At 45.8% G+C, this 12,907-nt stretch overlaps 1 protein-coding gene across 10 annotated transcripts in view; it reads left to right on the forward strand.

Annotated features, from left to right (window-relative positions):
• The window catches only part of mcf2l2 (MCF.2 cell line derived transforming sequence-like 2), a 313,022-nt gene that overhangs the window by 213,058 nt on the left and 87,057 nt on the right, over nt 1-12,907 (forward strand). For all 10 annotated transcript variants that reach the window (XR_013886328.1, XM_080185718.1, XM_080185715.1 and 7 more), the window contains one exon: nt 11,473-11,588. Coding sequence is in view for 9 of the 10 variants with exons in the window: in XM_080185718.1 (XP_080041844.1) it covers nt 11,473-11,588 (116 nt within the window). In the remaining variant the exon portion in view is untranslated. The remainder of the gene's footprint in view (nt 1-11,472; nt 11,589-12,907) is intronic.

A 12,907-nucleotide genomic window follows, 5' to 3' on the forward strand; every position in this document is an offset into this window, starting at 1 on the left:
AAGGAGGCAAAACTGTAATGGCCCGTGTCGAACCTGCTGCCTGACATTGTCCCACAACCGAAAAGTACCATCCCAGAACCAAACTTGCAGTCCCTTATAAGAGGCTTTTTCTATCTCTCTGAACATGTTATTGCTATTTACCTTTAGTCAACATAAGTGCTCGTGAGATGTTTACAGACCGTCCATGTAGTTAACTTTACATCTGGCCACTGCCAACTTGTGCACAAAAATAAATACACAAGTTGTTATACATTACATCACAACACTGCTAGCTCTCGTGAAACTTAAAGATTGCTGCATTGAATAAATAATTATATCCTCGTGAAACCCCTGGTGCTAGTCCATGAATGTACCTGCTCGCCGACGTCAATTTCCACAGGATGCTTTCCGTGCACCTAGAGTTGGCGTAGAGGATGATTGCTGCCTTTCTTGGTCTGGTGTATTAGGTGGCCATATCCCAACAGACGTTCACAAATTTGCCATTGCTGCTGAAACTTCTGCTGCTTCTCTCACACATGAACTGCTTGTCCTTACTTCTCTATGAGGAAGTAGTTGTAGTTACTGCTACCACAACCTCTTGCTACTTCCTCCTGCCAGCCTGTGCAATATTTAGCACATTGTATCCCTCGTTCTACACATGCAACAACATCCAATGATGTGAGTGTGTCTGCCTGGTGGAAGGTGCACTGAAATGAAATGTCACAGTATCTTGAGATGGCGGCGGTCCTGTGTGTGTTCCACTGTGGGGATGAAATCTCACAACATGGCCTTTCAATAGGGTGCTCTAAAATAGTAAATTAATTTCCAGCTGAGCAGCAGTATGAGCAGCAGAATGACAGGAAAGAAATAGTAAGATTTCTTGAAATGCACCAGGGGAAGATAAAAGTGCAGTTCAGAAAGCTGATAAAGAAACCCAAGAGTGATGTGAAATTTTAGCTGCAAAATGTAACTAAAAGATGTAACCCTGATTAGAAGGAGAACAAGCAGCAACACAGGGAACTAATAAAAAATACGAGGAAGAAGTTAAAACGAGAGAAAATGAACTAGCATGAAAGGAAAGAGAGTGCAATAAATTCAAAGCATCTACAGCAGCAACAGAACTTCCAGGAAGTGGTGATCAGGGGAGGATTGCAATTCTGCTTCTTTCTCACACGGCAAACTGACTCAGGCCAGCTGAGAACTGTGTAGTGCAGTGTGCTCCTGAAGCCTTCGCTCAAGGGCTGGCGAGTTAGAGGGGAGGAAGCCACGCCCCTTTTTATGGTACAAGGTGCTATAAAGCTGATAAATTTAAATGTCCAGCTGCTTTCAGAAGCCAGGGACAAGATGGGTTTGTAAGGCAATTGGGCAAAGTCGGCATGGGGGAGGGGTGGTAATAAGAACATAAGAACTAGGAGTAGGAGTAGGCCATCTGGCCCCTCGGACCTGCTCCGCCATTCAATAAGATCATGGCTGATCTGTTTGTGGATTCAGCTCCACTTACCCACCCGCTCACCATAACCTTTAATTCCTTTACTGGTCAAAAATTTATCTATCCTTGCCTTAAAAACATTCAATGAGGTAGCCTCAACTGCTTCATTGGGCAGAAAATTCCACAGATTCACAACCCTTTGTGTGAAGAAGTTCCTCCTCAACTCAGTACGAAATCTGCTTTCCCTTATTTTGAGGCTATGCCCCCTAGTTCTAGTTTCATGCACCAGTGGAAACAGCTTCCCTACTTCTATCTTATCTATTGCCTTCATAACCTTATATGTTTCTATAAGATTTCCTCTCATTCTTCTGAATTCCTGTGAATATAGTCCCAGTCTACTCAGTCTCTCCTCATAAGCCAACCCTCTCAACTCTGGAATCAACCTAGTGAATCTCTGCACCCCCTCCAGTGCCAGTATATCCTTTCTCAAGTAAGGAGCCCAAAACTGTACACAGTTCTCCAGGTGCGGCCTCACCAGCACCTTATACAGTTGCAACATAATCTCGCTGTTTTTAAACCCCATCCCTCTAGCAATGAAGGACAAACTTCCATTTGTCTTCCTAATTACCTGCTGCATCTGTAAACCAACTCCTTGAGATTCCTACACAAGGACACCCAGGACCCTCTGCACAGCAGTATGTTGCAATTTTTTACCATTTCAATTACAGTCCATTTTGCTGTTATTTCTACTAAAATGGATGACCTCACATTTACCAACATTGTACTCCATCTGCCAGACCCTCGCCCACATACTTAGATTATTTATATCCCTTTGCAGACTTTCAGCGTCCTCTGCACACTTTGCTCTTCCACCCAACTTACATAAGAACATAAGAAATAGGAGCAGGAGTAGGCCATCCAGCCCTTCGAGCCTGCCCCACCATTCAATAAGATCATGGCTGATCTGTCGTGTCTCAGTTCCACATTCCCGCCCTCTCCCCATAACCCTTAATCCCCTCGCTTATCGAAAACCCATTAACCCGCGTCTTAAAAATATTTAGCGAGGCAGCCTCCACCACTTCAACGGGCAGAGAATTCCAGAGATTCACCACCCTTTGAGTGAAGAAGTTCTTCCTCAACTCCGTTCTAAACCACCCCCCCTTTATCTTGAGGCTGTGCCCTCTAGTCCTACTGTCCTTTCTGAGTGGGAAGAGCCTCTCCACCTCTATCCTATCCATCCCATTCATCATCTTATACGTCTCAATGAGATCTCCCCTCATTCTTCTAAACTCTAACGAGTACAAGCCTAGTTTATTCAGCCTCTCCTCATAGCTCAACCCCCTCAACTCTGGCATCAGCCTAGTAAACCTCCTCTGCACTCCCTCCAAGGCCAAAATATCCTTGCGTAAGTACGGCGACCAAAACTGCACACAGTACTCCAGCTGCGGCCTCACCAATGCCCTATACAGCTGCAGCAAGACCTCCCTACTTTTATATTCAATCCCCCTCGCTATGAAGGCCAGCATCCCATTCGCCTTCCTAACCACCTGCTGCACCTGCAGGCTGGGTTTTTGCGACTCATGCACAAGGACCCCGAGGTCCCTCTGCACCGTCGCCTGCTGCAGTTTTTCGCCACGTAAGTAATAGTCCTTCCTACCATTATTCCTACCAAAGTGGACCACCTTGCACTTGCCAACATTAAATTCCATTTGCCATTTCCTGGCCCATTCGCCCAGCCTATCTAGATCCTTCTGCAGACTCTCCACACCCTCCGCGCAATTTGCCGTTCCACCAATCTTGGTGTCATCAGCAAATTTCGACACCATACACTCAGTTCGCTCCTCCAGATCATCTATATAAATGGTAAATAGCTGAGGCCCCAGCACCGACCCCTGGGGCACTCCACTACTCACCAACCGCCAATCCGAATAACACCCATTAACCCCCACTCTCTGTCTCCTATTTGACAACCAATCCTCTATCCACGCTAACACCCTACCCCCAACTCCATGCCCCCTTACCTTCTGCAATAACCTCTTGTGAGGTACCTTGTCAAATGCCTTCTGAAAATCAAGAAAGACCACATCCACCGGCTCTCCTCTATCCACCGCCCTAGACACATCCTCATAGAACTCCAATAAATTTGTCAGACACGACTTCCCCTTAACGAAACCGTGCTGTGTCCGCTCTATCAAGCAATTCCCCTCAAGATGCCTCGCTATTTCCTCCTTGATGACGGATTCTAACATTTTACCTACAACAGACATTAAACTAACTGGCCTATAATTCCCTGCCTTTTGCCTGCCACCCTTCTTAAACAACGGCGTAACATTAGCCGCTTTCCAATCTTCCGGCACTTCCCCAGAATCCAGCGACATCTGGAAAATAACCACCAAGGCATCCACTATCACCTCCGCCATTTCTTTCAGAACCCTCGGATGCATTCCATCCGGTCCTGGGGACTTGTCCACAATCAGTCCCTCCAGTCTGTCGCGCACCGCCTCTCTAGTAACAATAATGTCATTGAGACCCTCCAGTCCTACCACCTTTCCATTGCTAACACCCGGCAAATTATTCACGTCTTCCTCCGTGAAGACCGAAACAAAAAAGTTACTCAAGACCTCAGCCATTTCCCCATCCCCTACCACTAAGTCCCCCCTCTCATCCTCTAAGAGTCCAACGTTCACCCTAGCCAGCCTCTTCCTTTTTATATAGTTATAAAAACTCTTGCTATCCTTTTTTATATTAAGCGCTAGCCCAGCTTCATAGTTTCTCCTACCCTTCTTTATCATCTTCTTTGTCAATCTTTGTTGACATTTGAACCTCTCCCAATCCTCTTCTCGCCCACTACTCTTAGCTACTCTAAACGCCTCTGCTTTTAATTTAACACTTTCCTTCACCTCCTTCGTTATCCACGGCTTATTACCTCTCCTCCTACGGTCCTTTTTAACCATCAGAATAAATTTCTGCTGAGCACCAAGAAAGATCTCCTTAAAGATCCTCCACTGCTCCTCAGCAGACCTACCTTCCAACGCACTCCCCCAGTCAACATTCGCCAATTCCTCTCTCATCCTACCGTACGCCCCTCTGTTCAAACAAAGGACACGTGTCCGGGAACCCACTTTGTCCTCCTCCATCTCAACCAGAAACTCCACCATACAATGATCACTCTCCCCAAGAGGATCCTTCACCGCAAGGTCCCTAATTCTACCCGCCTCGTTACATAACACCAGATCCAAGATAGCTCGCTCCCTCGTCGGCTCCAACACACACTGTTCAAGGAAACTATCCCGGCAGCATTCCAAGAACTCCTCCTCGAGCCCACCGCGTCCAACATGGGTCGACCAATCAATATGCAGATTGAAATCTCCCATAACCACGGCCGTCCCGTTCCTGCACGCCGCACTTATTTGCGCGTTAACAGCCCGCCCCACCTCCAGATCATTATTTGGGGACCTATAGACGACACCCACCAGCATCTTCCTCCCTTTGCTGTTCCTAATCTCCACCCACAACGATTCCACATTCTGCTCTTTGGCTCTAATATCATCCCTTGCTACCACCCTGATGCTATCCTTAATCAGCAGAGCTACACCCCCCCCTTTTTCCTCTCGCCTATCCTTCCTAAACACTTGATACCCTTGGACATTCAGCTCCCAGTCCCTGTCACCTTGCAGCCACGTCTCTGTAATGGCCACCAGATCATATCCATTTGTGTCGATCTGCGCCACCAGCTCATCCACTTTATTCCAAATGCTTCGTGCATTCAGATAAAGTGCCTTCATCCCAGCCTTCACCTGGACCCTATTTGCCAGAACACCACCAACCATACTCACCCCCCCACTCCCTTTATTATTGGGACATCCTCGGCCTCTTCCCTTACCTGTACCGTCTCCTTAACTTTAGACCCCGTAATGTCACCTATCCTCGCAACCACCCCCACCCCCCCCCAATTAGTTTAAAGCCCTGTCTACAGTCCTATCTACATGATTCGCCAGGACTCTGGTCCCAGCACGGTTCAGACCAACCCCATCCCGCCCGAACAGGTCCCACCTACCCCAATACTGATGCCAATGCCCCGTAAATGCAAACCCATTCCTCCCACACCAATCCCTGAGCCACCCATTCACTTCCTTAATCTTATCAACCTTACGCCCGTCTGCACTCGGTTCAGGCAGTAGCCCAGAGATAACCACCTTGTCGGTTCTACTTTTTAATTCCATTCCCAGCTTTTCATACTCCCTCCCCAGATCCTCAGTTCGCATTTTGCCTACGTCGTCGGCACCCACATGTACCACAACGACCGGATTCTCACCCTCCCACTCCAGGTTCCTCTGCAGCCCAGATGCGACATCCCGGACCCGAGCACCAGGCAGACAACACACCCTTCTGTGCACTTTGTCATTGTGACAAAGGACAGTGTCAATACCCTTCACCCCACTATCCCCAATTACTACTACGTTCTTTTTCACCTTCTGTTTGCCTATGTCCTGCTGCAAGACTGTACCGTGTGCAGTTTGCTCACCAACCTCACCTCCCTCGTTCTCGTCCAGACTGGAAGCAAGAACCTTAAACCTGTTATGCAGATTGAGAGGCTGAGGCATCCACTCCCCACCCCCCTTCCTCCGCTCCCCACCCCCCTTCCTCTGCTCCCCACCCCCCCTTCCTCCGTTCAACAGCCCCCTCTTGTTCCTGACCCTTAGAGTTAGCCAGTCTAGGGGGAGTGGATGTCACTTGCCCCCCATTGACAATGGCACCCTCTCTCCCCCTGATGAGCCTCAGTGTCTGTAGCTCAGAGGCCAGCTCATCCACCTTGAGCTGGAGCTCATCCAGCAACCTGCACTTACTGCAGACATGGTCACTGGGAAGGACCCTGGGGTCCACCAGCTCCCACATCATACTGAAACAACACATCACATGCCCCTCCATTATTCACTGTAGTAATATTGAAAATTTCCACACGAACTTACCTGGCCCTTTTTCTCTCAAGCCCTTTTGATCTTAAGCCCTAATAGCTCACTCTGCTTCCCTCTCACTCCGCTGCCCGCTCCGACGCTGCCCGCTGTCTACACCAGGCCTCCTTTTAACCCTGGCGCTGTTTTAAAGCCTGCTCCCCCACAACTCCCTGCAATCTTAGCGTCATCTGCAAATTTTCACACACTACACTTGATCCCCAACTCCAAATCATCTATGTAAATCGTAAACAATTGCGGTCCCAACACTGATCCCTGAGGCACACCACTAGTCACAGATCACCAAACAGAAATACACCCATTTACCCCCACTCTTTGCTTTCTGTTAGTTAACTAATCCTCTATCCATGCTAATATATTATCCGTAACACTATGCACCTTTATCTTAAGTAGCAGTCTTTGGTGCGGCATCCAGTCAAATGCCTTCTAGAAATTCAAATACACCACATCCACAGATTCCCCATTGTCCACTGCACATGTAATGTTCTCAAAGAATTCCATCAAATTAGTCAAACATGACCTGCCCTTCATGAACCCATGCTCTGTCTTACCAATGAGACAATTTATATCCAGATGTCATCTTATTTCTTCATTCATGATAGATTCAAGCATTTTCCCTACTACAGAAGTTAATCTAACCAGCCTATAGTTACCTGCCTTTTGTCTACTCCCTTTTTTAAACAGTGGCATCACATTTGCTGTTTTCCAATCTGTGGGAACACCTCGGAGTCCAGCGAATTTTAGTAAATTACTGCTAGTGCGTTTGCTATTTCTCCTGCCATCTCTTTTAGTATCCTGGGATGCATTCCATCAGGACCTTTAGCCCCATTAACTTGCTCAACACTACCTTTTTCGTGATAATGATAGTTTCTAGGTTCTCACCTGCCAAAGCCTTTCTGTCATCAATTTTTGACATGTTATTTGTGTCTTCCACTGTGAAGATCAACACAAAATATCTGTTCAATGCCTCAGCCATTTTCTCATTTCCAATTATTACATCACCCTTCTCGTCCTCTAAAGGACCAATGTTTACTTTCCCCACTCTTTTTCGTTTCATATGTTTATAGAAACTTTTGCTATTTGATTTTATATTCTGAGCTAGTTTACTCTCATAATCCATCTTACCTTTCTTTATAGCTTTTTTTCATGGCTTTCTGTTGATCTTTAAAGATTTCCCAATTCTCTAGGTTCCCACTAATCTTAGGTAGGGGATGAGTGGTCAGGAATGGTGGTTGGGGGGTGGTCAATGGGGTCTAGTGCACAGTTGGGTTTTTGTGGGAGTTGGGGGGGCATTGGGGGGAGGGGGGTTAAGGGTCGGACGCGGCCAGTGCAAGTTACCCAGAAGGTAGAAATGCTTTAAATCCTTTTTTGTTTTTCTGGGTAACTATTACCGTCAGGCATTTGAAACCATCCAAAAGTGCACTTCCCAAGCACATCCTTTGGGGTGCCACACAAGCCCCACCCCTACCTCCACCCCCACAGAAAAGATTGAGTTGATTAGGATTATATTCACCGGAGCTCAGAAGAATGAGGAGGCATCTTACTGAAACCCATGAAATTCTAACAGGACCAGACAGGGTAGATGCAGGAAGATTGTTCCCGAAGGTGGGGAGTCTAGAACCAGTGGTCATAGTCTAAAGCTTGCGTAAAATGGTCTTTTGGAGAGACGGTGCAGACTCAATGGGCCAAATGACCTCCTTCTTCACTGTAATGATTCTAAACTGGGTCTATTTTGTACAATGTTTTAACATTCCTTCAAATGATGGCTCCTTGTAGGATTGTTCTGATTGTGCAGTGGGCAGAAAATGTATATTCTGATCATTTTTGAATTCACTGTTCATTTGCTGAAACACCAGCATTCATTGATGCACTTAAGCTTGATAAAGTCAGAATGGAGATCATCAAAAAATACCTGACAAACGAGGGAAGGGCTGTGGATGTCGTCCACATGGATTTTAGTAAAGCGTTTGACAAGGTGCCTCATGGCAGGTTGGTGCAAAAGGTTAAATCTCACAGGATCAAAGGTGAACTAGCTAGATGGCTACAGAACTGGCTTGGCCATAGAAGACAGAGGGTAGCAGTGGAGGGGTCTTTTTCTGATTGAGGTTTGTGACTAGTGGTGTTCCACAGGGCTCTGTACTGGGATCCCTGCTGTTTGTGACATATATAAATGATTTGGAAGAAGATGTAGCTGGTGTGATCAGTAAGTTTGCAGACGACACAAAGATTGCTGGAGTTGAGGATACTGATGAACATTGTCAGAGAATACAGCAGGATATAGATAGACTGGAAAATTGGGTGGAGAAATGGCACTTGGAATTTAATCCAGATAAATGCGAGGTGATGCATTTTTGTAGATCTAATGTAGGGGGGAGCTATACAATAAATGGCAGAACCATCAGGAGTATAGACACTCAGAGGGACCTGGGCGTGCAAGTCCACAAATCCCTAAAGGTGGCAGCACAGGTGGAAAAGGTGGTGAAGAAGGCATATGTCATTCTTGCCTTTATTGGACAAGGCATAGATTATAAAAATTGGCATATGATGTTGCAGTTATATAGAATGTTGGTTAGGCCACATTCGGAATACTGCATCCAGTTCTGGTTGCCACACTACCAGGAGGATGTGGAGGCTTTGGAGAGAGTGCAGAAAAGGTTTACTAGAATGTTGCCTGGTATGGAGGGTCTTAGCTATGAGGTGAGATTATGTAAACTAGGGTTGTTCTCCCTGGAAAAACGGAGGATGAGGGGCAACCTAATAGAAGAGTATCAAATTATGAAGGGTATAGATAGGGTGAACAGTTGGAAGCTTTTTCCCACGTCAGAAATGACAAACACAAGGGTCACAAGTTCAAGGTAAGAGGGGGCAAGGTTCAATACAGATACGCGGGGGACGTATTTTACATAGAGGGTGATGGGGGCCTGGAATGCACTGCCAGGCAAGGTGGTTGAGGCAGACACACTGGGATCGTTTAAGACTTATTTAGATAGTCACATGAACAGACTGGGAATAGAGGGATACAAACGGATGGTCTTGTTAGGAACACATGATCGGTGCAGGTATGGAGGGGCCGAAGGGCCTGTTCCTGTGCTGTATTGTTCTTTGTTCACCTTCTGACTGGGAAAAAGATCAACATTTTATCACTGTTTCCTAGTCAAGATTCTAGGAGTCCTTCTCTAACAGCAAGGTGGGTGTACCTACACCTCAAGGACTGCAGCAGATTCAAGAAGGCAGCTTACCACCACCTTCTCAAGGGGCAATTAGGAAGGGGGTTATAAATGCTGGTCTAGCCAGCGACCCCCCCCCCACATCCAGTAAACAAATCATAAAAAAGATATTACTTGAAGGAACTCAATCCTCAAGAATAACTGAAGTCAGAGGGTAGTAAGGGCATGGAATGCCCTGCCTGCAGCAGTTGTGGACTCGCCAACTTTAAGGGTGTTCAAATGGGCAGTGGATAGGCATATGGATAATATTGGAATAGTTTAGGTTAGAGGGTCATTAGATTGATTCCACTGGTCGGCGCAACATCGAGGGCCAAAGGGCCTGTACTGCATTGTAATGTTCTATGTTCTATGTTAAACTTTAGAAATATATTCTTAAAAATTTGTTTTGGAATGCCCCCTAGCTCAGGACTCACCCATCAAAGGAAGCATCCCTCCCATATCCAACTTGTTAAGGTGATTCAGAATCTTACATATTTCATTCAACTGAAGCATAACATCCTTTTTTATGTTCAATTCTTCTCATAGTAAAGGACAGCATTCCATGAGCCTTCTTAATCACTTTCTGTGTCTGCGTATAACCTTCTGCAACTCACACACAAGAACTCCTAGATTTCTCTGCACCTCAGAATTCTGCAGCCATTCTCTGTAACAGTAATGGTCTGCTTTCTAATTCCTTCTGGCAAAGCGAACAACTTCGTATTTTCTCACATTACACTCCATCTGTCAGAATTTTGTCCACTCACTCAACTTACCTCTATCTGTTTGCAAATTCCTTGGGGTCATTTAGCGGGCTCCCCTCTGGGCGCCATGCCCTCCACGAGTCTCCGGGCCCCAGATTTCTGGCATTGTCAGCTCTGCGCTGGAAATTGGTATAGAGTTGATTTTAACATGGTAATTGCCATTTGAATCCTATTAGTGGGCCCAGGACTGAAGTCCCCAGGCCCGCAAGCCTCTTTCCCCCTCTACCCTCACCAGGAGTAGTTCATTCCAGTGGGGTTTACAATTGCTCCCCACTGAAACAGGGAGCTGGCTGCCCATCCTCACTGATGTGAAGGGAGGTCATTGAGGCCCCTCAAAAGGTTGGGAGTAAAGGGGGGGTGGGAAACGCCCCCAGGCAATGCCTGGCCCCCTTGTATTGCCCAAGGCTCAAAGTGGCAATGCCCAAGGGGCACCTTGGCTCTGCCCAACAGGCATTGGGCAGTGCCAAGGGGATGTGGCTAGAGGAGTCAGGGCCTTTTGGGGTGGCAGGGCCTATGGGGGGGTTTTTGTGGGGATGGGGGTTACACTGCCATTCTGCATAGGGGATTGATCAGGGCTGGCCTTTGGGGTGAAGGGGGTCAGGACTGCGGTGGGGTGGGAGGCGGGGGGTGCTGGGACTGGCCCAGGACGTCAGCGAGCGGGGAGTCGCATGACCAGTGATTTCACTGTTTTCAATCTAAGATTAGCCCATAAATTACCTTATTTACTAATTAAAATGCCTGAAGTGTCTTTTGAACTTGGAACCTGTACATAGTCTGATATGATGTGTAGATGCCGGCGTTGGACTAGGGTAAACACAGTAAGAAGTTTCACAACACCAGGTTAAAGTCCAACAGGTTTATTTGTAGCAAACACCACAAGCTTTTGGAACTGGCGGTTCCTTCATCAGGTAGGTGGGAGTCATGGGAGTTCCCACCCACCTGACGAAGGAACAGCCAGTTCCGAAAGCTTGTGGTGTTTGCTACAAATAAACCTGTTGGACTTTAACCTGGTGTTGTGAGAATTCTTACTGTGATAACCCGATATCACAAGTCACGATATCCATTACAAACTGTAAAATGCTTATCGACAAATAGTTCATTGTAATGTTTCCTTTACCTTGCAGGGTTATGCAACTGAAATGGACAATCAGGAGCTGGCTCCTCTGATCCCAGCTGCCCTTAAGAACAAGAAAGATGTCCTGTTTGGAAATCTTCCAGAAATCTATGATTTTCACAATAGGTGATAATACTTTTAAATTACATGTAAATTTGATCTTATTTATTTTTCATTGTGATCATCTCAAAGATATATCCAGACAATTTTGAAAACGAGAAACGTAAAATTGATTTTTGCTGAGGAATATTATAAGTCCATCATGAGAAATTATTTCTGATTTGGTTGTATTCTAATTAGGACTTGACCTGGATTTCTGAGTTGAAGAAATTGCCGCCTTTATTTTTCAGTTGCTAAGTTACTGCTCTTGGGCTGCATTTTCAGGAAGATAAATTCAAGGGAGTGGAGGCTAAGTATTTCCCTCCGAGAGAGAGATTTTGGAGCGAATTATTGCATTAATTTATAATAAAGCTGCAATGATAAATATGGAAGCCCATTGAAAGCTTGGTTCTGAATCACTGGTAAAGCACAGGCATCATAAATAATGTGTCTTATTATAACTCATAGTGCTGAAATATTTCAAATTAAATCTTATTTCTTCAAGTGCAACAAAACCCCATTTTGCTTTCCTCCTTTTTCAGCATAACCTGCAACATTAAGGCATCACGGTGGCACAGTGGTTAGCACTACTGCCTCACAGCACCAGTGACCCAGATTCAATTCTGGCCTCAGGTGATCGTCTGTGTGGAGTTTGCACACTCTCCCTGTGTCTGCGTGAGCTTCCTCCGGGTGCTCCAGTTTCCTCCCACAGTCCAAAAATGTGCAGGTTAGGTTGATTGGCCATCCTTTTTGCCCCTTAGTGTCAGGGAGATTAGCGGGGTAAATATGTTGGTCATGGGGATAGAGGCTGGGTGGGATGTTGTTGGTGTAGGTTCAATGGGCCGAATGGCCCCTTCTATACTGTAGGGATTCAATGATTTGCTATTGCGCAGAAAGAGAAAATGGTTCTTAAAAAGTTATAGGTCACTACTGTTGTATATTATTAAGATGTTGTCTTCAGAATGTGAATTCTACACAAATTAATTTGAATTGGAGACACATTGGGTAATATTTGCCTTGAATCATAATGCTGGAATAGGGCAAACTTTCTATCATTTGTGTAATTGTGTGCTGTTGCAATCAAAATAAATTTATTCTCCTCTTTCCAAAACTCTTTAACGGCATGCCACAAAGAAGCAACTGATTCAATTGTCAGAATTTGTTTCTCATGTATTATCCCTAATCTGTTTTTAATGTTAAAGGCTAGTATTATATAATATTTTTCGGCTGACTGCCCTTTGGAATCCTGATGCAGTGCCACGTACACATAACAGAACTTGATGTAAATAAATCTTGGGTTAAGACTGAATAGAACCCGAATCTAAGACAAGTTTAAATTGCTGCCT

The sequence above is a fragment of the Carcharhinus amblyrhynchos genome, chromosome 3 (genome assembly GCF_965287045.1).
Source record: "Carcharhinus amblyrhynchos chromosome 3, sCarAmb.v2.hapA, whole genome shotgun sequence".
Classification (NCBI taxonomy): Eukaryota; Metazoa; Chordata; class Chondrichthyes; order Carcharhiniformes; family Carcharhinidae; genus Carcharhinus; species Carcharhinus amblyrhynchos.